General features: G+C 35.7%; 1 protein-coding gene across 3 annotated transcripts in view; it reads right to left on the bottom strand.

Moving 5' to 3' along the window:
* LOC135693489 (uncharacterized) overlaps nt 1–26,461 on the bottom strand; it is a 39,952-nt gene that overhangs the window by 1,692 nt on the left and 11,799 nt on the right. Inside the window, exons 10-64 of one of the 3 annotated variants that reach the window (XM_065211999.2) lie at nt 26,129–26,247; nt 25,877–25,958; nt 25,225–25,296; nt 24,516–24,602; nt 24,284–24,374; nt 23,855–23,987; nt 23,389–23,450; nt 23,023–23,062; nt 22,573–22,735; nt 21,806–21,835; nt 20,717–20,883; nt 19,677–19,814; nt 19,192–19,275; nt 18,885–18,968; nt 18,685–18,768; nt 18,404–18,499; nt 17,603–17,737; nt 17,374–17,457; nt 17,017–17,124; nt 16,727–16,810; nt 16,144–16,251; nt 15,298–15,381; nt 15,050–15,142; nt 14,815–14,898; nt 14,390–14,524; nt 13,800–13,883; nt 13,369–13,461; nt 12,750–12,842; nt 12,468–12,560; nt 12,076–12,171; nt 11,678–11,761; nt 11,512–11,574; nt 11,194–11,277; nt 10,495–10,587; nt 10,018–10,101; nt 9,614–9,718; nt 9,342–9,404; nt 9,103–9,165; nt 8,430–8,522; nt 7,912–8,007; nt 7,061–7,144; nt 6,797–6,931; nt 6,081–6,248; nt 5,829–5,868; nt 5,526–5,626; nt 4,966–5,016; nt 3,652–3,736; nt 3,202–3,396; nt 2,824–2,901; nt 2,444–2,511; nt 2,146–2,244; nt 1,744–1,804; nt 1,142–1,442; nt 714–1,001; nt 60–250 (exon numbers count right to left, since the gene is read on the bottom strand). In XM_065211999.2, coding sequence (XP_065068071.2) covers nt 60–250; nt 714–1,001; nt 1,142–1,442; nt 1,744–1,804; nt 2,146–2,244; nt 2,444–2,511; nt 2,824–2,901; nt 3,202–3,396; nt 3,652–3,736; nt 4,966–5,016; nt 5,526–5,626; nt 5,829–5,868; nt 6,081–6,248; nt 6,797–6,931; nt 7,061–7,144; nt 7,912–8,007; nt 8,430–8,522; nt 9,103–9,165; nt 9,342–9,404; nt 9,614–9,718; nt 10,018–10,101; nt 10,495–10,587; nt 11,194–11,277; nt 11,512–11,574; nt 11,678–11,761; nt 12,076–12,171; nt 12,468–12,560; nt 12,750–12,842; nt 13,369–13,461; nt 13,800–13,883; nt 14,390–14,524; nt 14,815–14,898; nt 15,050–15,142; nt 15,298–15,381; nt 16,144–16,251; nt 16,727–16,810; nt 17,017–17,124; nt 17,374–17,457; nt 17,603–17,737; nt 18,404–18,499; nt 18,685–18,768; nt 18,885–18,968; nt 19,192–19,275; nt 19,677–19,814; nt 20,717–20,883; nt 21,806–21,835; nt 22,573–22,735; nt 23,023–23,062; nt 23,389–23,450; nt 23,855–23,987; nt 24,284–24,374; nt 24,516–24,602; nt 25,225–25,296; nt 25,877–25,958; nt 26,129–26,247 — 5,679 coding nt within the window. The remainder of the gene's footprint in view (nt 1–59; nt 251–713; nt 1,002–1,141; nt 1,443–1,743; nt 1,805–2,145; nt 2,245–2,443; nt 2,512–2,823; nt 2,902–3,201; nt 3,397–3,651; nt 3,737–4,965; nt 5,017–5,525; nt 5,627–5,828; nt 5,869–6,080; nt 6,249–6,796; nt 6,932–7,060; nt 7,145–7,911; nt 8,008–8,429; nt 8,523–9,102; nt 9,166–9,341; nt 9,405–9,613; nt 9,719–10,017; nt 10,102–10,494; nt 10,588–11,193; nt 11,278–11,511; nt 11,575–11,677; nt 11,762–12,075; nt 12,172–12,467; nt 12,561–12,749; nt 12,843–13,368; nt 13,462–13,799; nt 13,884–14,389; nt 14,525–14,814; nt 14,899–15,049; nt 15,143–15,297; nt 15,382–16,143; nt 16,252–16,726; nt 16,811–17,016; nt 17,125–17,373; nt 17,458–17,602; nt 17,738–18,403; nt 18,500–18,684; nt 18,769–18,884; nt 18,969–19,191; nt 19,276–19,676; nt 19,815–20,716; nt 20,884–21,805; nt 21,836–22,572; nt 22,736–23,022; nt 23,063–23,388; nt 23,451–23,854; nt 23,988–24,283; nt 24,375–24,515; nt 24,603–25,224; nt 25,297–25,876; nt 25,959–26,128; nt 26,248–26,461) is intronic. The other 2 variants (XM_065212014.2, XM_065212007.2) reach the window with 2 other exon arrangements.

Raw genomic sequence — 26,461 nt, 5'->3', positions numbered from 1 at the left:
GTCTGATTTGGTTGGAATGAGAAAAAAAGCTTCGCATCTTTAACCGAATAGCAACTTACCAAGACAATATCTGTATCGTCGACCTCTTTTTCGGTGTTACTTCTCACATTCGAGTTAGGGCTACCGCCAGCCACAACTTTGCGCATTACTCGCACTCTTTGCACTGGACTGTTGCGTACTCGGTCACCTCGATTGCCTATCACTCCAAATGCAACCTCGTTTTGGCCACTTGTTGTGGAGGGATTGCTTCCTGTGAGAAGAATAAATGGCTTGCTATAAGAACCACAGGTAAATGAAGGGCAACAATTACGTATATTGGCCAAAGGAAGGCTACCAATAGGACAGAATTGAGGCATGCAACAGGGAAAAGAACCGTTAACGAAGGGATAGAAACGGACAACTGTAGAAGACGCAAAATAAAAGTGCTTTTTGAAGACAACTAGTTAAACCGTATTACATACAGGGACTTGGATGAGCCAAATATTTTCAACGAGTTTTGATAATTAGAAATATTCAAGGGTATTACAAGCCGGGGTGCGCTAGAAGTTGCCTTGATAAAAACTGAAACGCTACATGTTATGTGTTGAGGCTCTGTAGTTATGGAAAAACTGAAATATTGAGGGACCCTTTAATGTGAGGCTGCCATGGGTCTCTCAGTATTACACGACACAATTGTACGTTTGCTTTCCACGTGCACAGAAAAGAGACAATACCTGTCGATCTATTGCTGTTAACACTGCTTTTTCGAGTACTGATGGAAATGCTTGGATTCTCGCCATCATGGGTCCCAACAGAAGAGGTTCTTGAAACGTCCGATCTTGAAAGGCCATCCGATCTTGGAGGGCCATCTGATCTCTGTAGGCCATCCAATCTTTGTAGGTTAGAGATCGCTTCCATGCTTTGTGGCCTGTGCAGATTTCTGTGTACGGAGACGTGGTACTCGGCAAAAGGTGCAATGTACTCTGATCTTGGTCGCATATGGCGTTCGCCATTATCGCTGCCTAAAAGATTTAGAAAATATCGGCTATATAGCAATTTCAATATCTACAGAGGATTACAGAAGTTTCGAATTTATAAGAAAACATTTTTCAATTATAACAATGTTTAAGTGTAATCACTGCCATCTGTATCTTGACAATACCTGAGGATGGACTGTCAACAGCAAAACTTTTCGGTCTTCTCAAAATGACACCATCTCTAGAAAATGGTTCATCCCTTCCAAGGAGATCTTCTTTACTGCGTGATAAAGCTGATCGTATCGGTCCGAATGAGGAGTTGTAAGTCACAGACGAGGAATGCAAACTGCTTTCATCAAGGACTTGACTCCTTGACTCTAACTCGTGAGAAGGACTGCTAAAACTTGAGTCTGAGTGATCCGAGAAGAAATCAACGCCGTCTGGAGATCGATGTAGCTTCTTCAGCACGACATCATCCTTCCTTTGCTAAGGGGCAAGAAAAAACACGATGTCAAGAAATTAACTTACATATTTAAAAAATGGGTTCCTTTCAGAAATGTAAATATGTGAGAGACATACGAAAAGTGAATTGGGGATCTTTTCAGACTTGGCTAGGCGGGGATGGATGAGGGTAGACGGGGACAACGATTTCTTGCAGGAAATATGCCCCTCAGATTTTACCTATCTTAGAACTTCTAAAAGTACGAGTTCTATACACATCCGTCCTTATCCATGATAAATTGCACAAAGACATATAAATATTTGACAAATACAAAGATCTACATACCCCTTTCCTGAGACCAGCTTTTTTCAAAACTTTGTGTGCTCCACGAACAAAGAGATTCCTCCTGTTGAAGGGGATGCGGTTTGAATTACATAGAAGTCATAAATATCGCACTAGACAAATTACTAATCGCCATAGTCCACCTGATAATAATCGCCATATTTCACCAGATAATAATCGTCATATTCACCATACAATAATCGCTGCATTCACCGGATAATAATCGCAATATTTCATCGGATAATAATCGTCATATTCACTGGCTAATAATCGCCATATTTCATCAGATAATAATCGTCATATTCACCGACTAATAATCGCAATATTTCATCGGATAATAATCGTTATATTCACCGGCCAAATAGTGAATGCACAATGTTAAAAATTGTCATAAACTAAACTTACTTTTTTGATGAATTTGCCATGTCATATAGAGTTCGATTTGCATTTTCCAACTTATCAACTAGTTTCTCTCTGTCCCTCTCCAACATGTACAGTCGATCGCTAAAAAATTTATTTTCGGTTAACTGAGATACGATATTTTTCATTATCTTAAACAGGAAAAGGTCAAGCATTGCTAGCAGTACGAAATTAGTCACACAAAAAATAGCTTGAAAGTATAAACAATTTAATTTTGTACTCTACAAGTTCATTCGAAACTCACACAAAAATGAAAAGGTGACCAACAATGATAATCACTTACGAAAAGGCTCTCTCGTCCTCCAAATACGTGTCTCTACTTTCAAGTGTCTTTTCAAGCAGTGACTGGTTCTGAAAAGAACCAAAATATTCATTTACAAAGCAGTTATTTTATTCAATAAATCGATTGCGTCAGTTGATTCATCAAATCAATTGTTTCTTTACACCTACTTCAAGATTAGAAATTGCAATTTCTAGACATATATTCGCACTAGATGAAGAGAGTGAAAAATTCCGGCCTTTTTATCCTATAAAAAGAAAGGCCTTTTCTATCAGTAAGGGTATTTTACAAAGAGGGAATTAATTTGGCGTATTTCCAATTATAATTGGGTGAATTCTGTATGTTCAGCTATCTGTAATAATATGATATGAAAAGACTTGTACCTGCGCCAATAGCTTATTGACCTGGTCCATCAAAGCGCGGTTCTCCTCTTCGAGTGTACTATTCAGTTGCACAAGAACCTGCAAAAAGTGTCCAAGAAAACGTAAGTTTTATCCTAATGACGTCATTACTGAAGGAAGGTTGCATTTAGAAACTGGCCTAAAGTATGTCTATGTAAGATATGTCTACACAAATGAATGTTAGCTTTAAAAACATGAAATTGTTTTACAAAGAGTGAAAGTAGAAAGTAATCCACCAAAATAGTCCACTAATTCAACAAAATGATCCTTTTAAGAATGCGAAAATATTACAAATAAGCGTTTTTATTAGACGCAACTTGCCAATGCCTAATAAACCAACCATATCACAATTCATCTTACTTCACAACGATGTGCAATCTTAGATGCAGACATATCTAAGTCTTTGTAGTGCTCCTTCGCATCTTCCATATCCTTCTGCAGAACCTCGTAATCAGAGTTGAGCAAATCAAGCTCGCTTCTCAGTGTCTCGTTTTGGGTTTGCAAAGCAGCGTTCTTGGCAGATATCTCCTCGCTCTGTCGCATCATGTGCCTTTTCTGAAATCAAAGACTAGATTCTTCAAAAAAAATGAATAATTCTTCCTTCTGAGTCAATTATGCATGATTTGCTTCAAAGCAACCATGCCAACAAATAGTAATAAAGGAAAATGGTAATTCAAAGGACAAAATGTCTCCACGCAATGCATCTCATAATCTCAATCCAAACTTTTATTGGCTCTTGAGCAAAATAAGAATAAACATGGTAGATTAATTTGAACCCTGTTACCGCCCATTGCCAAATAAAGTCATTACCTCTTTTTGAAGTAAATCAATTTGTTCTTCTAAAGCATGAACCTCTGGCTCCGACACAAGTCCCTGTTTTGAGGAATGTGTCTCGCTGCAAATAAAGATTGGAATCCAATGATTATAATTTTCAGCTAAAAGATAGAATTATTTATTGAGTATTGACAGGAATGGAAGCAAGGGGAAGGTTAGCGTTTGAAGGAGCAATGAGGACACCCTTATGGATGATAGTTTGAGTGAAACAGGGAGAAGTCGATACAACTGGAAACGTAATCACAATTAAAACTGAGATAAGGGAAAAAGCTGGAACAAAAGAAAGCACTCAAAAGACAAAAATATAGGATTCTAAAATAAAGTGACGAAGAATGAAAGACACAGAAGTGGCAAATAAAGTGACGAAGCACAGCAGGGCCTTCTGTGGTAAAATGACAAGCAACGTATGTTTACAAAAAGAAAAGGCGAAAGAAGCTTGAAGCAAACATAAATGAATCAAAATAATTTAACAAAAAACAAAAGAAGCTTGTAAGCGGCGTGTGGTGTGCGTTTAAAAAGTTGGAGCTGTTAAGCAGACGCAAGTAAGCGGGTAATTTTAAAAATTAAACTTCTTGTCAGAAATGAAGCCCTGTCAAATTAACTCTTCTCCATCAATGCGACATATGTTGATAAAGAAGGATAGTTTAAAGTTTATCGTGTTGTGTTTTGACGACAAGCAATGCCAAATTGTACAGTTACGGTGAACGGTAAACAGTTAGGCGTCTGTCCATTACAGTGTTGACCATGTTAAGAAAATAAATAACTCTACACGGCATCAATTGTTATTGTAACTTTAAGATGTTAATGAATTAGATTCAGAAATTATTTGCAAAGAATGCAGTTTCTTTATATCTTAGAAAGCAATCTCATTAGGTTAGTGCGGAAATTTAGGCCATATAGCAATTGATCTAAACAGAGCAATTAAGTTTTAAACCGTATGTATAAATTTAATCAAATATTGTACAGATAAATTAAAGGTTGGATCACAGCAGAAGAAAGCATCATTAGCTTGAAGGTTAGGTTAGCATTGTTAGTGTGTATGACGTTTGTGTATTTTTCAAATAAAATTTTAAGAAGCAAAAGATTTCCAAACAGACTTGAGCAGTTATTTGATAGTCAGCTTTGTAACAGGAAAGGTTATGGCACGGCTTTGTTTGGTGACTACCAGTTTGCTGCTAAAAATTGCACCCAGAACTCCTCAAATAGTTCTAGTTTGTCTGGAAATCCTATGCAATTTGATTCATTAGATTAAAACTGATATAATTTATAGGTATTAACGATTAAACATACAATTGATATATTTGATGGGCTGTGGGAGCACGTTTGATGTAAAGTTCTGTCCTGCAATGCAAACAAAACAAAAAGATATCTCAGGATGGTTGAACTCAACTGCATTAGAAGGGATATCACCAACGCAAAAAAACGCATCCAAACATTAATCGCTGAAATGCTTACCAAAATTATTTCTAATGGTTACTATTTTAAAATACTGTCTAAATATAAAGCCACAAACAAACATTTTTTCTTTTTATTCACATTAAATTCCATGTTCCACAACTGCTTTTTCAAAAGTTCAATGTTCCATAACTGCTTTTTCAAAAGTTCCAATTCAACAAATGCTTTTTACTTCACCACTAAACATGTGACAAAGCTTAAAGACTCATAATCAGTTTCTGTATTCTGTTTTAAAGATAAGACAATTCTGATACGACAATATAGCGCAATCACTTTGTGAATTATTTCCAGACAAAACAACAGCTAAGAGACTCGTTGGCTTCCCCGTCTGTAGCTTAAGAATAAAGGGAACCCCCTTATTTCAAACGACAAACCACAGTTGGCCAGGGGTTTACCTTGCTCTTTTTGTTAGCTGAACTTTTTCAGTGACATTGACAACTCCAGAATCGCCTTTATGTTTGATTTCTTCCAATTCTGCAGCCAGTGCTGAGAGTTCCTAAGGTCACGAAAACTTCGTTAAAAGACGAAGAAAAGGCCGCAGAAAACACAAAGAAGAATAAGGTAGAAAGAATGGTAGTAAAATAACTGATCTACTGTGGACAGTTTACAGTGAAATATTCAAGTTTATTGAACTCAGGGAAGTTACTTCTTGCAAAATGCGGTACAGCTGAATGTCATGGAAGGAAAGCACTTCCTACCTCTGTTAAGAGCTTTTCTTTCTTTCTGTATTCTGCAAGGCTGCAAAAAGTTATCATATGATGTGAAATAAATATAATCTACCAATGAAAATTGTCAATGATAATCTACCAATCTACCAATGTAACATGTCTGGCGAAAAGAATGAAAGCAAGGATTAGAACACAAATCGTCTCCATGAAACAAACAAACAAGATTGACGACCGAGAAAAGGAGGGCGATTTGAAGCTTGTGCAAGATAAGGCAAAATCTACCTTCTCTCGAGACTTGCAATTTTCTCTTTCTTGAGTCCAAGATCACTTGCCAAGTTATGGTTCTTACTAACTGCCTCCTCGAGCTGAGATTTAAGTGACGTAATTCGCCCAACTTTTTGCTTTATCGATCCTTTAGCTCTATTCAAGTCAGAATTTGAGCCCTCGATTCTAGAAAATTAGGAAAACACAGTGATAGCTGCAGTTCTACTAAAATGACATGAAGAATAAAGGTCATTTTTAGAGGGGACTAAAACAGATTACTTTAAAAAAGGCATTGTCGTACTCGGCTGGACGAAACATCGACCATACCTGAAGCATTATCTGCTCCTTTGGCGGTGAAACAGGGGAATGGTCAACACTATACACGTGACTACATATACTGAATCTAATTGGTGAAATATTCTTTACCTCCGACAAGGAGAGTTAAATAGCATTAACAAGTGGTTGGTCCTGTCAGACGTATATTGAATTGTCAGAACATAAAATACTCCCGCAGATACAAAAGTTAGTAAACGACATCAATCAAGCAGGTTCTGTCACATTAAGCAAGTTCTGTCACATAAATTTAAAACTCTAACTTAGCTTAGTATTTTTAAAACTTTGCCGCACTTTTGGCCTTTGAGACAAATTTCATTTTGTAAAATGCAAAATGGATAGAGAGCCAAGAATGACACCTGATATGCAGCCCTTAATGCAAAAATAAATTCGAGACGCACCTTGTTTCCATGTGCGCAATGTCTTTCTCGTAATGCTCGAGAGTTTCTCGTAAATACGACAATTGGCTGTTCTTTTCATTCAGGATATGATTCAACTTGTCGTGGTCGGTTCTCGAAAGCTGAAGCTCTTCAACTCTGAAACGTAGCAAAGCATTAAGTTGTACTGCCCTGTACAAGAGTAGGGTTTCATTTTGCAGAGACTTGCAAGCATAAAGCAAACAATAGGCCCTAAGCAGAGCATGCGCAATACATTTACATGCCTACCTCCTTTGCAAATCGGAAATCACGCCATCTTTTTCTTGTAACATCAACTTCATTTTGTGCTTCTCAGCAGAAACGTCGTTTATTCTAAGAGGGAATCAAATTAATTATGATAATATATCAATATTTATACAGGTTTACTTGGTCAGCTAAGGACAGCTGCTATACATCAATGACCTGTTTTAAAGGAAAAGAATTAAAAACTGTTTATTACAAAATTAGATTTCTTAAAAATTAAAATCAAAGCCATTACATTTGTTCTTGAATCTCCTAATGGAGACCTCTTTTTCAGATCAGGTGGCAGTCTGTTGTGAATTTTTACACCTTGGTAACTAAAAGCTTTTCTGGCAGTTTCTGTTCTCATACGAGGCACCACAAGATTTGATTTGTTTCCTTAAGTGTCCTTATTGGTGGTCCAGTCTTTTAAAGTGTTTCTCTAATATTCTAGGTGTAAGACCGTTTAAACACTTGAAAACGTCAATGGCACATTGCTTATTTTTTACATGATTACAATTCATACATCTTATCAAACTGCAATTTTTCATCATTCAAAAGCAGTCTAAGATGAGAATTGTTAGCATGTGTTAGCTTGAAAAAGTTCTGCACGCCAAAGTATATGTATTCAACAATGATTTTAGACAGAATCATTTCATGTATCATTTGCGAGTCATGTCGAATACATCAAAACGAAAATCTGCGAATAAATCAAATTTTATGGCGGTATTTGCAAAACACCTATTGGCTCGAAAAGAAGTGAAATAACATAGAAGCAAAAAGCCCGTACGTATGTTCTATGTTTTATTAATGAAAACACTCGCATCAAAACACTTCGCAACCTTACAAACGGGCTCTACCTTTTCTGGTAGTCATCGAATCTGCTTTCTGTATCTTTGCTTGATTGCAGTAAAAGGGATTCTTGCTTCGCTGCAGATGATTCAAGTGTTCGGATCCTACAATACAAAATAAATGAAAACACCTCAAGCAGTTGAAAATGGCTGAAAACCAGTTACACATCAAGACAATGAATAAACATCTCTTTTTCGCTCGAGGATAAAATTTTTGAAAACTGGAGTTCTGAAAAGTGAAATTCTGAAGTAATGTTATTCAAATCTGTGTTATCAAAAACAAAATTGAACTAAAAATTTGATTTACGTGGATTTAAGTACGGTATTATGTGTCATATATCCTGCAACCATCGATTCTTAAAGCCTACAAATATAGTGGACACATAAACAGTCAAATTGAAGCTTACAAACTTTTCAAATCAAATCAAATGCCAAAGCTGATCATGTTTTTTGCAGGCACGCGAAAAGGAAACCAATGGCAAGGACAACCCAGAGGGAAAATAACGGATGTAAATCTGTGGACTTACTGATTCTGCAAATTGCTGATTACGATTTCTTTTTCCATGACAGCAGCCGAGGATTTGCCGTTGTTTTCATCGTTCATACTCAGCTGTGATATCCTGATGGGGAGAACGATCGATTAAGAAACAAGAAAGGGTCTTCCATTGGTGATTGCAACGTATACATAGGCGTTTAAAAGTAGAAATCAACGTAGAACAAGTGGTTTAAGGAAACAGTAGATAAAGAAGTGAAGAAAAGAACAGATAAAAAAGGCAAAGAAACGCTCTCTAAAGTCGAAAAGAACAGACGTCTATACATAACGAGAGGCCTAATTAGAGCGATGCACTCGGGTGGTTGTAAAATCCATTCATTGTAAATTGCAACCATCCATTTAATTTTTTATCGACCACAAGTTCTGCAGCAAAGAAATCTGTCAAACTGAAATACTTTCGAACATTCTTCCTGAAATGAGTATTTACACAAACACATCAAAGCAAAGGCCATTAGCTTCTTAAAGTCTCCCCTGACTGTAGCAATCGAAGGTACAATTGTTTGGGCATCGACTGTTTGCTTTACACTATTCCATCCCGTTATTAATTATAATCCTAAATCCTACCTTTTTGTTTATATATAGAGACGGTTCTAGTCCCTCTATCTCCCTCTAATTATACACGGGAGAGTACACTTTTAAATACATACATTTGCTCCAAGTCACTGACATCCTTTTCCCTCGCCGTAATCGCGTTCTCTAACTCTTCAATCCTGTTGAATATAAGAATGGTTTAGCTAACAAAGAAAACACAAGTATCCAATTTCCGTATCCTTTCCTATCATTATAAGCATCAGAGGATAGTTGCAAGTGACACAACCACTAGTGCTTTATGAGGTGGGAAAGAAATGCGAACTTGATGGCACGAAAAACAGAGAGAGTGACTTACTTTGTTTTCTGCCTGGTCAGCAATCGTTCTTTGGCGACGAAACTATCATTTAACTCCTCATTTCTATAAAAAATATATATAGCAATTATTGGCAAAAACTCGAATCAGGGATGAATTAAAAAAAATTAATCGGCAATCCATGAGTCAACGCAAAAATGATTCTGTTTCACTAAAGATCGTGTTAGGATACAATGACACGTTCTGATTGATAATGGTTTGAGAATCAAATAAATCTAGAAGCTGCAAGTGCATTGCTTTTTTAAAAAACATACTTGTCTTCTTCAGTTTGTAATAGATTCTCCAAATCTCTGAGTTTTTCTTCTTTTGACTTGATGTGGTGATCAAGCTTGGTATTCAGATTAAGCGTATCTTCGAGTCTAGAAGAGCAATCAATGGTTCATTGAACAGTCATTGAAAAGGCAATCATTAAACATTTTCATAATGGAAGATTGAATGTGATAGTGTGCACGGTCTATAAAAACACGGATCACTCCATCATTCAACAAATCAAAAACATGAAGCGAATCGTGCAATCACTCTGCCGATCGACCACTAACTCTGCATCCTTTTCTTGAAAAACAACAGTTACAACGGAAGTGTCAATATCACCTTCACAGCTCAATCTAGATGCCAATGCCATACAAAACCATAATGTAAACAAAACACATAAACAAACCTTTGCTGAAGACCAGCCAGTTGTGTCTCGAGTTCTCTGTTCCCTCCTTTTATTCGAGCCACAGTTGTTTCCGCATCTTCTGATCTGAAAATTTAGAACAATTTTTGAGTGAACCCTTTTAGGAAAGTAATATCTTAGAATATATAATGAACAGTGTTTCATCGTGTATCGTATTGAAATAGGTCGAAAACAAATAAAATCGAACAAAGGACGCTTTTCTTACGATATTTTATCGACTTTTTTTAGTTCCAGCAGTTTGAAATGGCCTCCTGATCTATAAACTGACGTTGATGCCCCTAGGTCTACAAGATCTTGCTGATGAGCATTGATATAACTCAGCCAGTATTCATATGAAATAATTATGACACATCAAAAGGAGGTACATTTGCTTCAACTTATATATGATTATAGATATGCAGTCTCTGTAATCTTGATAACAACACTCTTATGGCAGCTTTGCAATGTGAAAGAGCTCACCTCTTGGATAGCTCCTTCATTTTTTCCGCTGATTGTTCCACTAACGAAGCCAAATTTCGGTTTTCCTTGTACGTCTGTTGCAATTCAGATATCCTGACAAGAAAAGGGAAATTTGAATCTTTATTTTGTCTTGAACAGCCGAGTTGTAAACTTCAACTGTTGACTGTGCGACGAAAAATAAACGAAACGCTAGCAGGGTTCTGTCTGTTGCTAGAAGAAAAGCAGTCTGGAAAGTTTTAAGAATATTGCATTTCAGTTGCACCTAAATATGTGTCTCTGTCCTTATTTCCCCAGATATCAACATCAAATTGTAAGCAATCAAGGATAATGCAGCAAAGTTTAAATGACGATGGAAAGAGCTAGTTCGAGATATAGTTCAGATAGAAAAGGTGTTATCCTGGGATGGTCTCAAGGAGCCTCAAAATGATGTTGTTTTGGGCCCTTTTTTCCTTTGCTTAAGATATCTGCCTTAGATAAAGAGTAGAAACAGTTCACTGGAAGCTCTCATTCTCTGGATGAAATCTTTGGAAAGCAGCAAAAACGTAGCTATGTGCCTGCCATCCTGGATCAATTCTCTCGCTATTTGTTAAAAGCTGATCACTAGCTGACGCATTCTAGAAGCGTTTGAAACCCTTTGAGATGCTTATAAAGTACGTTCCGTGCCAACATGCCGATCAAAATCAGAAAAAGAGGACTAACCTTGACTCTAAGTCTCTTATTTTTTCATCCTTCTCTTCGTTGCTGAGATCAAGTTTTCTGAACTGTGACATGGTGCCCTCAAGCCTATAAAGCAATTGTACCTATAAAGCATATCGACTGCCAGTTGTCGTTAAAACAGGCAAGAAAACTGTGATAAGTAGCATGGAAACAACGGGGAGAGAAGATATTACAAAACATTGTAAGGTTAGTCTTGTCGTGTGTTAATCCAATGTATACAGTATAAATAAAGCTTAACGCGACTGAATACAATTTCCAAAGAATGGCTGTTAGTATTTATCAAAATATCAAGTAGTTCACCTCGACTGAAGATCGTGAATCTTGGACTCTTTATGCTTTGTATCGGATGAAACATCTTCAAGCCTACAAAGAGTTAGAAGCTATGAACATAATGATCAAATTTAAATCAATAAGAAAAGTGTAAATCGCGTGATTGAACGCTAGAAATGCTGAAGCTGAAATGAACCTTGATTCGAGTGTCATTATCTTTTCTTCTCGTCTTCTAATACTCTGCTGTCGCTTCACTTTGACATCCATCAATTCATCCACCCTGCAAAACAATTTAGGTTAATTGTCTGGCAAATTTCGACCTTGTATCAAATTCAGCAGATGTTGTTTCAATTATATTTCCAAGAATACAAGAATCATTTACATCGAAACGATTTTAAGATTGTATCACGAATTCACAAGACGATCAACGATTACATGCTGAAAGATTGGAGAAATAGTAAGGGTTGAGAGAAAAATTTGCAAATTGGCAAAAGTAGAAAAATGATCACAAATGGTTTAATACATCTCTAAGAATTATTGGTGCATAGTATAGCTCAAAATTCTTTTAAAACCTAAGTAAGAAGGGTTACTTACTGTCTCCTCAAATCTTGTATTTCATCATTTGCGTTTTTTTCAAGTGAAGCTCTTAATTGCTCAGCTCTGTGGAGCGAATCTTCGCTATCATGTACTCTGGCAAATAAAGAACAAAACTTTAAGAAACTGTTGCAGAAACTGTTAAAAAACAAAAGCAGAACACTTTTCACAAAAACATTTAAAAGCTGCCGAGATGAAGGCGAACTTTGTGAACTTTGATTCTTGTACGAAAAACTCCTTAAGCGTGCAAAGATGTTGTGACGTTATAAGTAATGCTTTTACAATGAGGGATGCTCGAACAGCGTCATGACAGATCGCAACATATGGCTTGCTAACATATGGCGTTTTGAGCTTACATATGACTGAAAATTAGGCCCTTCTTAATTACTTACTTTGCTTGAAGAACAGCTATCCTTTCATCTTTTTGGTGCACCTGTTGATTTAGCCTCTCATTGATGTTCACAACATCTTCTAGGTCGACGATTCTAGAAATCAATATGAATATTACAAACCCAGAATTTTATGAATTCAAAATGCAAGCATAAAAGAAATTCGTTTCTACTTTTTAAGAGCCAAGAAACTCTAGGCAGCGTCAGTTCTTAGTGATTGGCGACTCGAAGTCTAGAGAATCAAATGATATTGAAAATGACACTAAAGCCAAAAGAAATGATCACCGTTCTTGCAAATTGACGATTTTGTCCTCCTTTTGTTTAAGGTTTTCCTTCATTCTGTCACTGATTCTCTGAAGCTCATCCATACCGTCAACCCTGAAAATTTTGAAATATATTTGAGTTCTAACACAAAACTTCAAGAAGTGATCACATGTGCTCCCTTACAAAGACACAACATAACATACTCTATGGCCAGCGATTGCCTTTGTTCTGATTATGATCTATCGTTTGGTTAATGTGATAATTTATTAACATTCAGTTATGTTATGACACGAAAACGAGTTAGAGTAATAAGCCCAGTCACATCTGGTCTGAATAGAGAACTTTGTGCACCAAGACGAAGTGAAAAGTTCTCTAGAATTAGAAAATGAGCACTCTCCCCTTTTGCTCCTCAATGATAGTGATCCCCTTCATGCAATATGCGATTATCGTTTGGTTAATATTCAAGGGCCAATAACTGATATCTTTTCAAAAAATTTCAGAGATAGCTACACCTTATCAAGCTACCTTGAACACAATACACCAGGCTGCAAGAGAAAAACTATGGCAAACACTGTAATTTTTCTGTGTGTCGAGTTTAATCACGTGAAATAAGGGTAAGATAAATATAAGGTTGACATACTTGTCCATTAATAGCAAAATCTTCTCTTCTTTCTGCTCAACAATATTCTTTAATTTGCTGTTTTGACTCTGGAGATCGTTACAATCACTCAATCTACGGCCGAAGAAAATTAACCATGGATTATCTCAATGCGAAAAATGACACTGTTCATCATTTTCACGTGATGCATTCAAATTAGGTAACATCACAATTGAATCAACAATGACTACATCAACGTCTGGGTCAAATACTATAAATATTTTTCGATTTAAATTCAAGAGCCGCGCTAAAATGTCAAAAATTGAGAAAACTATCTAAAAAATACTGTTTTCAGAAAGAGATTGATAAAATAGCTATGTTTGTAATATAATTGAAGCAAACTCAATTAGTCTCTGTTTGTTTTTTTCCTGATATAAAATATCATCGGAAAAAGAATTTTTAATCGAACTCACCTCTGCTCACTCTGCTTCATTTGTTCTTCTTTGGTCTTCAAAGAGTTGTTTATCCTTTTGATTTGTGCTTCCCTCTCATCAAGTCTGTAATTTTCAAATAATTCACTTAAAATTGTGAACAAATTAGCTACCAACACGATGTTACAACAATTTACGTGAAATATGCCTTGACCCATACGGTAGGGTTTAGTCAATTTATCTCTATGGCACCTTTTCACAATGGAATTTCAGTCGCAATACAAATTGTTGGCGTTTGAAATTTCTGACATAATTCATTCAAAGGAAAAGTCTTCCATGTCCTCTAAGATTTGATATGGTAAGTCCAAAGATTAACCAATCTGTTTATGTTGTTTATGTCCACAAAACGTCATATGTAAATTATTCAATTTATGGTAAAAAATCTTAATGTAAAAAAATTAAGCAGTTTACTTCGAAGCCAGAATATTTAACATTATCCTACTTTAGGGTTAAGTGTATTTGTTCGAGCAACGGAAGATGAAAAACAGTCATTGAAAGAACTCTTTGTGCTTATTCTTTGTACGTTAAAATGATTTTGTTGGTTTAGGCGTAAAGGAATGTTCTCAGCTTACAGGCTTTCTAGTTGAACAACGCGGCTTTCCTGCTCGTCAATGATTGATTGCTGTGATAAGATTTTTGTTTCTTTAGCTTTCATAATCCGACTCATCTTCCCTTGGTCAGCTTTAGAATCCTCGAGTTCAAGGAGACTGCAAAAAGAGTAACCGGCAAAATCAAAACGAGGCAATAGCGAGACAAGTTAGATTCAAATAAGTCAACTGAGGGCAATGTGTTTCGGTCAGGTGCGAGAGAATTCAGTGGCAAGGGAGATGGAGATGTTGTCGTCTTGTTGATCACATTGTGGTTCAGTTTCAAATTAGTTATTTCAAAAGATCTACGTGTAAAGATTGCTGGAAAGGATAAGCCAGAGCAAAGTCATTTTCGAAATCAAAATACATAGCAAAAAATTAGTATATTAAAAAGGAAAGCAGATGTGTACCTCTTCTCCAAAGTGACATATCTCTCTTCCTTTTGTTTTGAAGTCATTTCAAGCCGCTTTACTTCTGCATTTATATCGTCGATTCTTGGAGGAAAATGAGGGCATTAAAAATATATCTTTGGCAAAAATAGCATCAAGGTTAATAAAAAGAGACTTCTGATATCAAGAACGAAATGCAAAGTAGAAATAAAGAAAGGTGCAAAAATTTGTGCAATTATGACGAACATAAACTTACTGAGCTTGTAAATCATAAATCTTGTTATTTTTCTCTTCTAGTGCTGCAGAAAGTTTCTCGGCACTTTGCGACGAATCTTCGTACTTTTGAAGCCTAAAAGAAAAGTTGAATGCTAGAGAGCAGTTGCTTGCATTCAATGATGAAAAAGTAACAGAAATTCATTCATCAGTTAATTAGCGAAATTAACTGGTTTTAGCCTGAAACAAAGTGAACAAAATTAAGAATTCAGAGGTGTTATATAGACATACTCCTTTTCTAGCTTTTGAATTTTCTCGTCCTTTATCTCGACACTCCTTTCCTGCTTTTTCATCGCAGTTGTTACATCTTCCAGACTAAAACACAGAAAAGTAAAGGTACAAATCATTTTGTGGTTTCTCTTACAAATAATGTGTCGCGCCAAGGCTCGCGGAGACGCATGTCTCATCGAAAGAATGCTTCCTCTCAGGCTAGTGGAGCAAAACACATCACGACCCAAACATAGGGAAAAGATGATAACTCATTACCAACATTACTTTCATGGTGCCGTGACCGTCAATTATTCAAAACAAGGCTTCGCAAAAATCTTATTTCTTCCCAATATGTAAATCTTTGCTTTGCTTTTAGGTTAGGCTTTACGCTTGGCTTCAAATAAGCCGAATCTAAATTGTTCCTAGTGTTTAGAAAAACATATAGATTTAGCTACTATTAGAAGTTTATATGATGTCTTCAAACGCAAAGCTCAATTCTAATTACCAGGACCCTGAAAAAGCAGTCCACTGGTCATGCTAGGTGAAACCCGTTTCAAATTTCAACGGCATAAATACATTAACCAAATTTTCACTTTGAGTGGGCTGACAAAAGATGCAGCCATTGTGACATTCTTCATCATGTTCCCTGAGAAAGAGCAAACATGCCTCTGAAATTACAGAGCTAGAGACAGGGAAATCTGTGACTGTGAGAACACCGCCTGTATAATACTAAGTATATTTCTTAACTTTCTAAAATATGTCTACCCAGATTCAAATATACGGTTTACTTGATTCAATCAGTGCTAATGTGAAACATAATAGACAAAATATTCAGAAAGAGCTGGAAACGTCAAAAAGCGGACTAACTTATTTTCTAAATGGATTATTTCATCCGCCTTCTTCTGCAATCTTTTCATTAAAACTTCTATCTTCTCTCCATTAGAGTGACTTGATCTTTCTTCTAGTTTCGCTATCCTAAAAAAGCATTCACAAAGAACTAATGTATTGCGATCATAGCACATAGTTAAGAAGCAAAACAACATTTCAAAGGGCTCTAATTGGTATTCTACCATAGGTGTCTATTTCGTGGGTTCAACGCTGTGCATTCGGAGATCGGTTCTGTAGGGACGGTTCCTAACATTCTACGCTATCAGAACGCCATCATAAACAAATCAGGTCCTGAAAATTACAGTGAGCAATTTTCCGGCATAACAGCAAGAAGCTCAAATGATTATGCTTAACCTTCTATTACATAGCATTCAATGCAAAATTTCTAACAGCCATCAAGTAACGCAAAAATAACTAGCACAGAAGCGATGTTTAAAAGCAGGTAATTATATATCTGAACTCATAAAAACATCTGGGTGAGTCTATCAGTGCAAGATGTATTTAACCGTATATTGCAAGATGGACGCGAATAATATGAGTTCGTATGACACAAAATTCGTACTCTTCCTCTAATGACTGGATTCTGTCGTCCTTCGCCCGATTGCTGCTTTTTAACTTGTTGTTCAATGAGGCCATTTCATCGACTCTAAAACAGAACAGCAGTGTCATAAACTGAGAGGCAAAACAAATACCAAGAAAAGCCTGTGTGGTTTTATGTCCAATCCTAAACAATGTTCGGAGCATACAAATTAACGTTCGAAGCATACAACGAAAGTGGAGTAAAGCTACCAATGTCCTCGATTTTTGATGTTTGTTGATATAAAATAAATAACAACAAGGCAAGAAGATTACCTTGTTTCCAGGTCTGCAACTTCTTCATTTCTTGATTCAAGCGCCTTTTTTAAAGAAACAACTTTGTCTTCCATGAGTTTTGCAGACGCCTTTGCAGTTTCGTTTAAACTGTAAAATTATCATGCTGTTACTTAAAAAGGAGCTTTAAATAACAAATCAGCTAATTGAAAAAACATATAAAACCACGAAAGCAATACATTTTGGATTGGTGTTCTATTTATCGGTCATATAAGCAAGAAACTACATGCGTTCTAAATTAAAGAAGGATATTTAATGATCTCAGAAAACAATACGAGAGGATACGTTTAAAGACCTTAACATCAAGGAACGATACTTTAAAGTATTAAAAGGTCACACCTTGCTTCAAGGGCATTTATTCGTTCGTTCTTCAGCTTCAGAGTATGATCTAACTTTTTGCAAGTGCCAGCTGATTTTTCGCATCTAAAACATGAATAATTTCAATATCAAGAATAGCACAAACTCATCAAAACAGACCTGACCCAATTTTACATCAAATGAGCACTGTCAATCATTTTGAGTATCCTATAACAACATAAAATCGGAGTCTAAAAAATTGCAGACTTACTGTAATTCAAGCTCGTGGATTTGGGCTTCAAGAATTTTATTTGACGATATCAGAGAACTTATTTTCTCATCTCTTTGTTTCATCACAGCTTTAAGCTTTTCGTTATCATGAGACGCCTCTTGTAGATTCTCAACCCTGAAAAAAAGTTCGATAAAAATATTGCGAAAATTTCTTTGGCAAAGCGAAATGAAAGCTATTGGGCCTCAACACTGTAAACCAGTCCCTGAGTTCCAGATAACTGTTAGAGATTCATAAATAGATTCATAGTTAGAAATACATAGATATTCATAATGAAAAAGTATAGCCTAGTTGCGAAACGAGAATATAGGTCAATCTTTGACAAAATAACAGAAAACCTTAATTTTTCTTAAAAGATCTTAAATATTTTTGCAATTTACAATATTCAATACAGGTTACTGTAACACAATCTGCCTTTAAAAAGAATTGCGGATATGGATTTTATTTATTGGTCTGGAGAACATATCAGGATCAACTCTTGCAGTGGTAGTTACCAAAAAACAAAACACAATGTTGGCTGTCCAGTAAAGGGGGCGATGGCGGTGCTTGATTACCTAACTTTACCGTGATATTTCGTACACTAGCAATCAAGCGTTAACTAAGGAAAGACAACAGAAGACAACAAAACAGTTATGAAGCCGAAGACTACTCCAAACCAGTACCAGGGAGAAATGCCGTGCCTCAGCATCTCTACACTGAAGCTTAATTAATACCCAGAAACAAATTTAGCGGAAAAGTCAACATATTGGCAGATAGGCAAGAACAGTTGCTAATAGTACATACTGGATATGAAGTTCCCTGATTTGGCGCAACTTCTCGTCTATAGTCTGGTTGACCTTTCGTGTGTCTTGGCTTGCTGAGTCCATAAGATGAGAAACCCTGTGATCATTAAAAATACAATTAAGTAAAGAGCACCGACGGCAACATAGAGCTGATAAATTATATACATAACACGATTAGCGAAAGTTATAATAGTTTTAAAATCCTCTGTTTTTACGCTTTAAGCTGGCGGTAATTTGAAATAAATTTCAGGACACTCTAGATACATTAACGTAGACCAATACCTTTCTTCAAGAGCAGCTATTTTGTCTTCATTAAGTCGCTTGATTTGACTTAATGATTTATTCTCTGTACTTGCACTTTCACACCTGAAAGAAACGTAGAAAATCATTTTCTACTATTCATAAAATTGTAAAAAAGCATGAAGGTTCGAATATCAGTCAGGAAAGGCATTCTAGTTATGAAGTTTGTCTTTGCTACAAACCTTCTTTCCAAATTCGCAATAACTTTTTCTCTTTCAGCTAGCTGCTGTTCTACCTTGGCACAGTACGTCTCGTTATCTTTAGCCCTATCAGAAATATAAAAAAAAGTTAGATGGACTATTAAATAAATAAATCCCTGAGAAAATTACAAAACGTGATTCTCCTCAAAATTGTGAAAAGCTTTTGTTATTTGCTTTAGCAGCTGCACTAGGCGCCAAGCTACATCTTACTAATCTCAGAGAAACGATGGATATGATTTTAAAGCAGTTAGAAGGCAAATGTTAACCAATTCAGCCATAAAAGCATTACCTTGCCTCCAGAGTAACAAACTCTTCCTTCTTCTGTGTGATCTGGGCGTCAATCTTCTTACTTTTTTGCTCTGCTTCTTGCAACCTTAAAGAATTCACCGTTGGTAAAAAAACAGTTCAAAAAAAGCTACTTTGATAACATTGATATCTTATTCAATGAAAAAGGGACATTATATGAAAACAGAGCATCAGGGGTGGACAATTCGGTCTCCCGCGCACATGGGACAAACCGCTTATCCTTACACAGGGTAACCGCAGGGCCACCAAATTTTTACTGGAATTGTCCGCCGTGGGAGACTACAGGTAGACCTGCTGTTCTCCCACTGGCTGGCTACCTTGTTGCTTGAATTGTCCACCCACGGAGCTTGCAGAGATTAAAGAAAATTTTCAACGTAAGCACCATCGCAAGAATGTGGCCTTTCTTTTAATAATAACAAAAAACATTGAAAAGCCAGGAAGGTAAAAAGCAACAAAATTTATGTTTACTTCTTTTCCAGAACTGTGATCAAGGATTGCTTCTCTTCGATATCATTTTTTAATTCCATGAAATGCTTGCTAGATAGAATATCGTCATCTTCCATTTCATCTACCAAGTTATTGTTCCATTCGTCAGAATCTTTACTCCTGCAAATGCAATATTTTAAATATGAAATTACGCGAAAGGAGATCGTCTTGTTTAATGACAGGTTTAGCTTGACAGATAAACTGTTTCCTGGAAAACAATGACAAAACTTGCAACAATTACACAGGCACACAGATAAATCTAATGCTGATATAAATTTGGAGTCAGAAGGTACAACTTGGCAGTCAATGACAAGTGGTGCGACATAACTTTGCAGTCAACAATCTAATATCAGAACTAAAATCTGCAAAGAACATCAACAGTTTCATACACAAGATCAAGCAAAAATTATTTGAAGATCTGCAAAGGCAAGAGGGTAGCCTCTACATATTTTATTAAAAACCCAGTATCAGCCAACAAAAAGGTTCTACTTAAAATTTTTCAGAATAAATTTTTTCCCAGTTTTTTAATACAAAATCCATTTTCCGTGAACACATTTCTTTTTGATAACACCTCTGGAGGGACCATTATGGAAACAAGGTTGTATTGACCTTTTTAATGCTATCCCTGCCATTTTTAACCTGGGGTGTTTGTAGTCTACGTTTTTAGCTCTTACCTGTACATAACATATATCTGTAATTAGATGACTTTCCTCTTCTTAATGTTAAATTGTAATTTATTTTGATAGCAAAATTAAACATAAGTATTGATTTGGAAATCGTGTTATCGTAGATGAAACTTATCCAGCGCTTTGAAACAATCTTGAATGGAGAAAATACGACATCCAATCTATCTATTTGAAGCAGTCCGGGCTGGAGAAATTACAACATTCTATCTACCTTATCGCACATACAAATGTCATGTGCTCACAAGTGCTCACATGATCAACGATCATACATTCCTAATTGACATAAAGAGAGAAAAGTTTCACAGAGTATCGTACAGAAAATACAACGCTACGTACGGTGGTCGCTTTGAAGCCGCAGAACCCTTCTTTGCCAACGCAGCATTTAGGTCATCGACTTTCATGGACCTCTGGCTCAGCCTCGATTTGAGCCTTTGAATTTGGTTCACGTGGGTTTCGGCAACTCCAGCTAACTCGCCAGCTTTGCTTCGTTCAAAGGCAAGTTCCTGTTGTATACGCAAGGAATAATAGCAAAATCAGTGAAAAGTAGGAAATCATGATTCCTAACTAAAAACCCGATAGTTTAGAAATCACCAAATCACTTCAGAAGTTGCGGCAAATCACTTCACTACAGCTCTTATCTTGGTTATAGGACGTCGAATAACGTAAATCTGGTCTACAAAATGCCGTACTCAAATTATATGGCATCAGATCAGACCGTAGCAGTTATCATATGGGATCGTGTAAACGAAGTGTGAACAAAAGATACTGGCTTCTTTGGTACACAACAAGGGTCGTGGAAAAAAATTATTAAATAAAATAATTGTGATTGGATTGTGACTTGTTCGAAGAAAAGGTGTAAAATCAAACTGAAATGAATCTGAGAAATGTTCAGTTTATGGTAATAAACGGTTTATCTTGAAGGTTGATGAAAACCACAAATTACGTCAACGGGCTTTCATATCTATTTGAGTTGGTTCTTCTAGTTCTTCATCAACATTTTTAGGGCTCTATGAGGATTCAAAGAGGATTCTATTTTTCAAATGGTTTAATGCATAATTGTATCATATTTAATTGCATGTTATAGTAATTATAAGCAGCTAATCTCGTCACTTGGGGAAATTTTATTTTAACGAACAAGATTTTTTGCCTTGCGACTGAAAGTAGGTTTGGACTTAAGTTATGGACAGAAACATCTTAGGAGATTGAAATTTTCGTGGATATTTATACTTTACTAGAATAAATTATTTCTTACTATTATGCAAAATAACATTCGCAACTATCATATAATCAAAGATTAAAAAAAGCCAACCATATAAGGAGTTATTCTGAGGGATATTAGTTTACTTCCAAGAATTTAAAGTCAATAACAACATAGTATTTATGTTACTTGATTTGGTTTAAAAAAAGCTGTAAAAACAAACTTGCCATCAGAATACTTTCTCCATTCGAAAGTTCCTGTGTGAAAAGGTTTCAAATGCAATTAAAAGGCAATCGCTTTAAGGTGTTTAATGTTAAGGTGGCTTATCAAATTAGAAGCAAAGTTAGTTTTTAATCAAGTTGCCTGAGGTTGTTTTTGATACCATCTTGGCTAGGCTTTTTATGCATAAGAGGACTTTTCTTTTTAACACATCTTAAGATTTAATATCTAAATGAAATTTAGTTCATCCGAAGAAACAAACTCTTTATAGATTTACTTACAAAAATTGGAACTTATTAGTTCTTTAATAGTTAATATTCATGTTAATGTAGTAGTATAAAAACATTAGAAGTGAATGAAATTTCAAAAGATGAATAAAAATAACTGATGGATAAATAAATAAAAGCAAGAACTGAAGCAGAATGAATGGTAAATAAATGAACACATGGGTGATAGAACAAATCCAAAACATTAAACGAAGTGCCAAAAAGACTAACATCATACAACAGTCAAGCCTAGACTTTTTCATTTGCATGTTGACAATTTAAGGTGTTTTTAAGATCAAAGCATTACAAACAGCTTTCACAATTTATTGTGTTGTAAGAGTTTCCACAGAGTAATTTTGTGAGTGGCTAAGAACAGCTAATGCTACTTACTGCAATTTTCCATTCACTACTAAATTATTAGAATAAGGTTTAAACAACAGTGAAGTTATATTGATTTTAACCAAGAGCATTAATCGCTTCTGAGCCCTGACATATATTCTAGAACAAACCTCTAGCAACCGGGCAACTTGTGCCTTTTCGTCATGCAAACTGTCCTCTAGCTTTTCCATTTCTCTCTCGAGCTCCCGAACTTTGGGATTTCCATCACGTAACGACTCCACCAACTTCATCAAATGCTTGTTTTCTTTCTCAAGCCGAAGAAGTTCCGTCGACCTGGTGCCAACAAATTTAGATTTTCTCAGCAATATTTAAAAGGCAAAATATCAAAAAGGAGCTCGGTTCTAAATATCAAAATATGGATTGATCTGATATCAAGTCAGTCTGTTTCTATAAAATATGGTTGGAAAGATTCACAACTATTCTTCAGATTCCTGATTGTCGTATTCTGCTTACCATAATTGTCATACAACTGAGAGACAACTCAATATAGAAAATATAAGGTAGCAAAACAAAGAAAAATCATTATTCTGACACATGTCAAATGCGAATAGGCAACATACGAGCTTTCTTTGTATTCCATCGAAAGTGGAACTGCAGTACCTAGGGGGAATATTCGAAAAATGTCATCGCATACACATGGGACGAAACCAACAAGGAAAGAAACAAGAAAATTCATAAGGCGCTTTCCGATGTGACATGCAATAATAAAAATAGTCAAGGCAATGATTCATATTGAAGATATTTCAATAATTTGCAATTCTATTATCAAATACATGGGTACTTTCTTTTTGACGTGTAAAAATCTACTTTCCCCGAGGGGACGGGCAAGACGTCAGGGACATCAGGGAATTGCATGTCTGATGGTGCAAGAGAAAATAGAGATAAAGGAGCAAAAGTGATACGTGTATATAAAGAGCATGACTCACCATCCGGAGATCTGTCTTTCATTCCATTAATTATTTGGTTCAATTGAACAACTTCAAACATGCTGTGAACAATAATGCATCATTGGTTTACAGAATCTCATGCATTTGCCCTGAGCCAGGTTTTGATAAACATATATTATCGGCATTTAAACGTGTTTCTTACTCGAAGGATTAAGTTTTATAACGATAAATAGCGAGAACTAGCAATAGGTGATGTTTTTCCCATGCAGAAAATATCAATGGCGATTCAAGTTGTGTCTGTTGACTTTTATTCTATTCTGTTTCATTCTATACTGTTACTTATATTCGATGCATCATATGTAGCTCTAATATTAGTTTAACTTTGAGTGCATACGAAGAACAGATAAGAAAGTAAATTATTCACGATCCATTGTTTTCTCTTTACATTAAACGATCTATTTTGGTAATATGGCATTCGTTGAAAACAATTAAGATGACTGGATACCTTTCTTGCTTTTCCATTTGCAACTTGGCGTTCTCATCCATAAGCTCCTTTGCTTTAACTTGATTTAATTCTCGCTCTTCCATTATGATCTTCAACTGTGCATGTAGCCTGTCATTTTCTTCCTCAAGATGTCCTATGGCGGCAAAAATAACAACTTCAAAATTCTGATATCAAAGTCTAAGGTGCCATTACTGTAAACAGGGCGAGAGAAGAACAAATATATCGGGCACGCTGGCCATCCCAGTTTTCACTATTATCAAGTTTGATTTTTGAATAAAAAGTTAGTAACATGTTATAGCAATAACATTATCGATCGATATTTTAACAGAATTTCCGCTCCGAAAAAGAGCTTATTAATCGCCATGATAAATCAATGCGAATCGAAGACAATCAAAGACAATCAACTGACATAAAAATAAGTTCGCTTACCAACACGCTCGATCTTCGTTGATGATCCAGCAACTTGTTCTTCAAGAACTAATTTTGTCTCATACAACAACTCGTGCTGCTCCTTTAGCTCCTAGTAAGTAAAGACAACAAACATCAAAGCAGAAATCAAAATTAAAATGCATTTAACGATCCGATAAAAAAGTGGGAAGCATAGATATAACGGAGAGCATATTTAACAAAGCTGACTACAAAAAACAGCAGGCCTACTCACATCAAACCTTTTCTTGTAAAAATCCAATTCTCTCAGCTTTTCTCTGTATTTGGAATTCTCAATTTCTAGTTTGTTGACTTTATCAACCTTAAATAAAATAAAAATCATTGACAAGCAAACATAATATCTATGTCTTTGTAACTTGGGAAGATAAAAAAATTTCAATTAAAATAGAAGCGGGGATTCATTAGCCTCCACTTTGCATCTTGCGAGAAAACTAAAATGGAACAAAGGACGGCGATAAGCGTAATTCACCATTCAATGACTTTTCACCTCATTCCAAGTCAACACTGCAATCGAAACTCGATGCGCACATTTTGACTGTGCCAAATATAAAAAGCCTTGAAAAAGTCATTTGGAACATGGGTCTAACAAAACGAAGCATTTTTTTGTTCAAGTTTAGTTGACTTTCTAACTGTGCATTTTTGCTAATTTTCGCATCAATAATTGGGGCAAGAGCCGGAAGAGGAAAAGAGGGAATAAAAATTCGCAAAAAGAAGAAACGAGGCATTGTATTTATACTGTCAACACATGGTAAGTGGGCAAGAAAAATTGTCGAACGTGAACACAAGGCAGCAAGAAGCATATTTCAATTTGAACCGAATAGTCAAAAGCAGTGCATGGAAAACTGGTTATCAAACGTGTTCGATTAGTTGACGGGAAATGATCAATATGGCGTCATCGAGGTTAGGTTAAAAGATATGCCTACTTGACTTTTCAGTACATCCATTTCGTCTCTGTATGTTTTAACCCATCTTGCTTCGCTAAGAAGCGATTTATTCTGAAAGATAATTGAAATAGTTTTATTTTGGATGCCTTGTTTACAACTGTGCATACCAAAGTCAACCACAGTTATAGCCAGTATAAGAACATGAAAACTGAACCAGATGCTTCAACATTATCATGCTCACAATAGGCAAGTTATATCGGAATTCTTTTAAGCACAAATAAAATTTGAAGTGTATGCTGATCAAATTCCGTAGCGGAAATTGAAATTGTCAATGCACTTGAAAAACTCCTTATTTGAAAAAAGATGTCTCAGAAATATATTCTACAAATTACTGCTAAAAATTGTAACCTAACCCAAGAAATAAGGTACCTAATTCTAGAGAAAAATAATCAAGAGAAAAGTAAAACTAGTTTAAACCCCTCTCCATTAAGCCTCGATCGAAAAATGTTTGAAATTAGCAAGTTCACGGGGAGCTAATTCAAGGATTTACTGTACTGAGCGTACACTTTTGAATTGGGGGAGTAGCATTTTAAATCGCGCTATCTTTTCTATTTGAAGTGCAAGACGTAATCAGATATCTTGACCCACTTGACGGAATTTCAAAAATCAGTAATTAATTGGTCGTACATACCTCTTGCCGAATATTTTCAAGAGATGCCTTCAAACTGGCAATTTCTTCTTTAAATTCATTAACTTGCATATTCCTTTCTTCTCTGCAATGATGATAAACGGCTAGATTAGTTCGCGTACAATACACAAATATACAAGGTTTTTCTAACGTCAATAATCTTGATTTTATAATTACTTGATTTTAAAAAAAATTAATGATTTAAATGTCATAAACAAAAGGCCGAAATATTAAAATATAAACCAAACGACTTACAGCTCATTCTGTAGATCTCGTATTTTCTGCTTATTAGCTTTAAGAACAACGGATGTTTTGATCGACCCTGATCTTGAAGGACTCATTGGCGGAGACTTCACAAGATCAAGTTCTGCCTCCTATTATTGAATAAATAAAATGTCAGAGAAATGAAAATGGCTTCCTTGAGTATTTCTTGTATACAAAAATCAACATCACAGTTATAGATATACTTCGAAGGCGGAATAATGGTATTTTAATCTTAAATGCTTATCAAATTAAGAATTAATAAGATACCACAACAATCCTTATCTCATAATAATCTATGGGAGCCTTCTTCATTAAATAAGACTG

Source organism: Rhopilema esculentum, chromosome 10 (assembly GCF_057945365.1).
Source record: "Rhopilema esculentum isolate cy_ngs chromosome 10, ASM5794536v1, whole genome shotgun sequence".
NCBI lineage: Eukaryota > Metazoa > Cnidaria > Scyphozoa > Rhizostomeae > Rhizostomatidae > Rhopilema > Rhopilema esculentum.
This window is presented reverse-complemented; position numbering and strand designations above follow the sequence as displayed.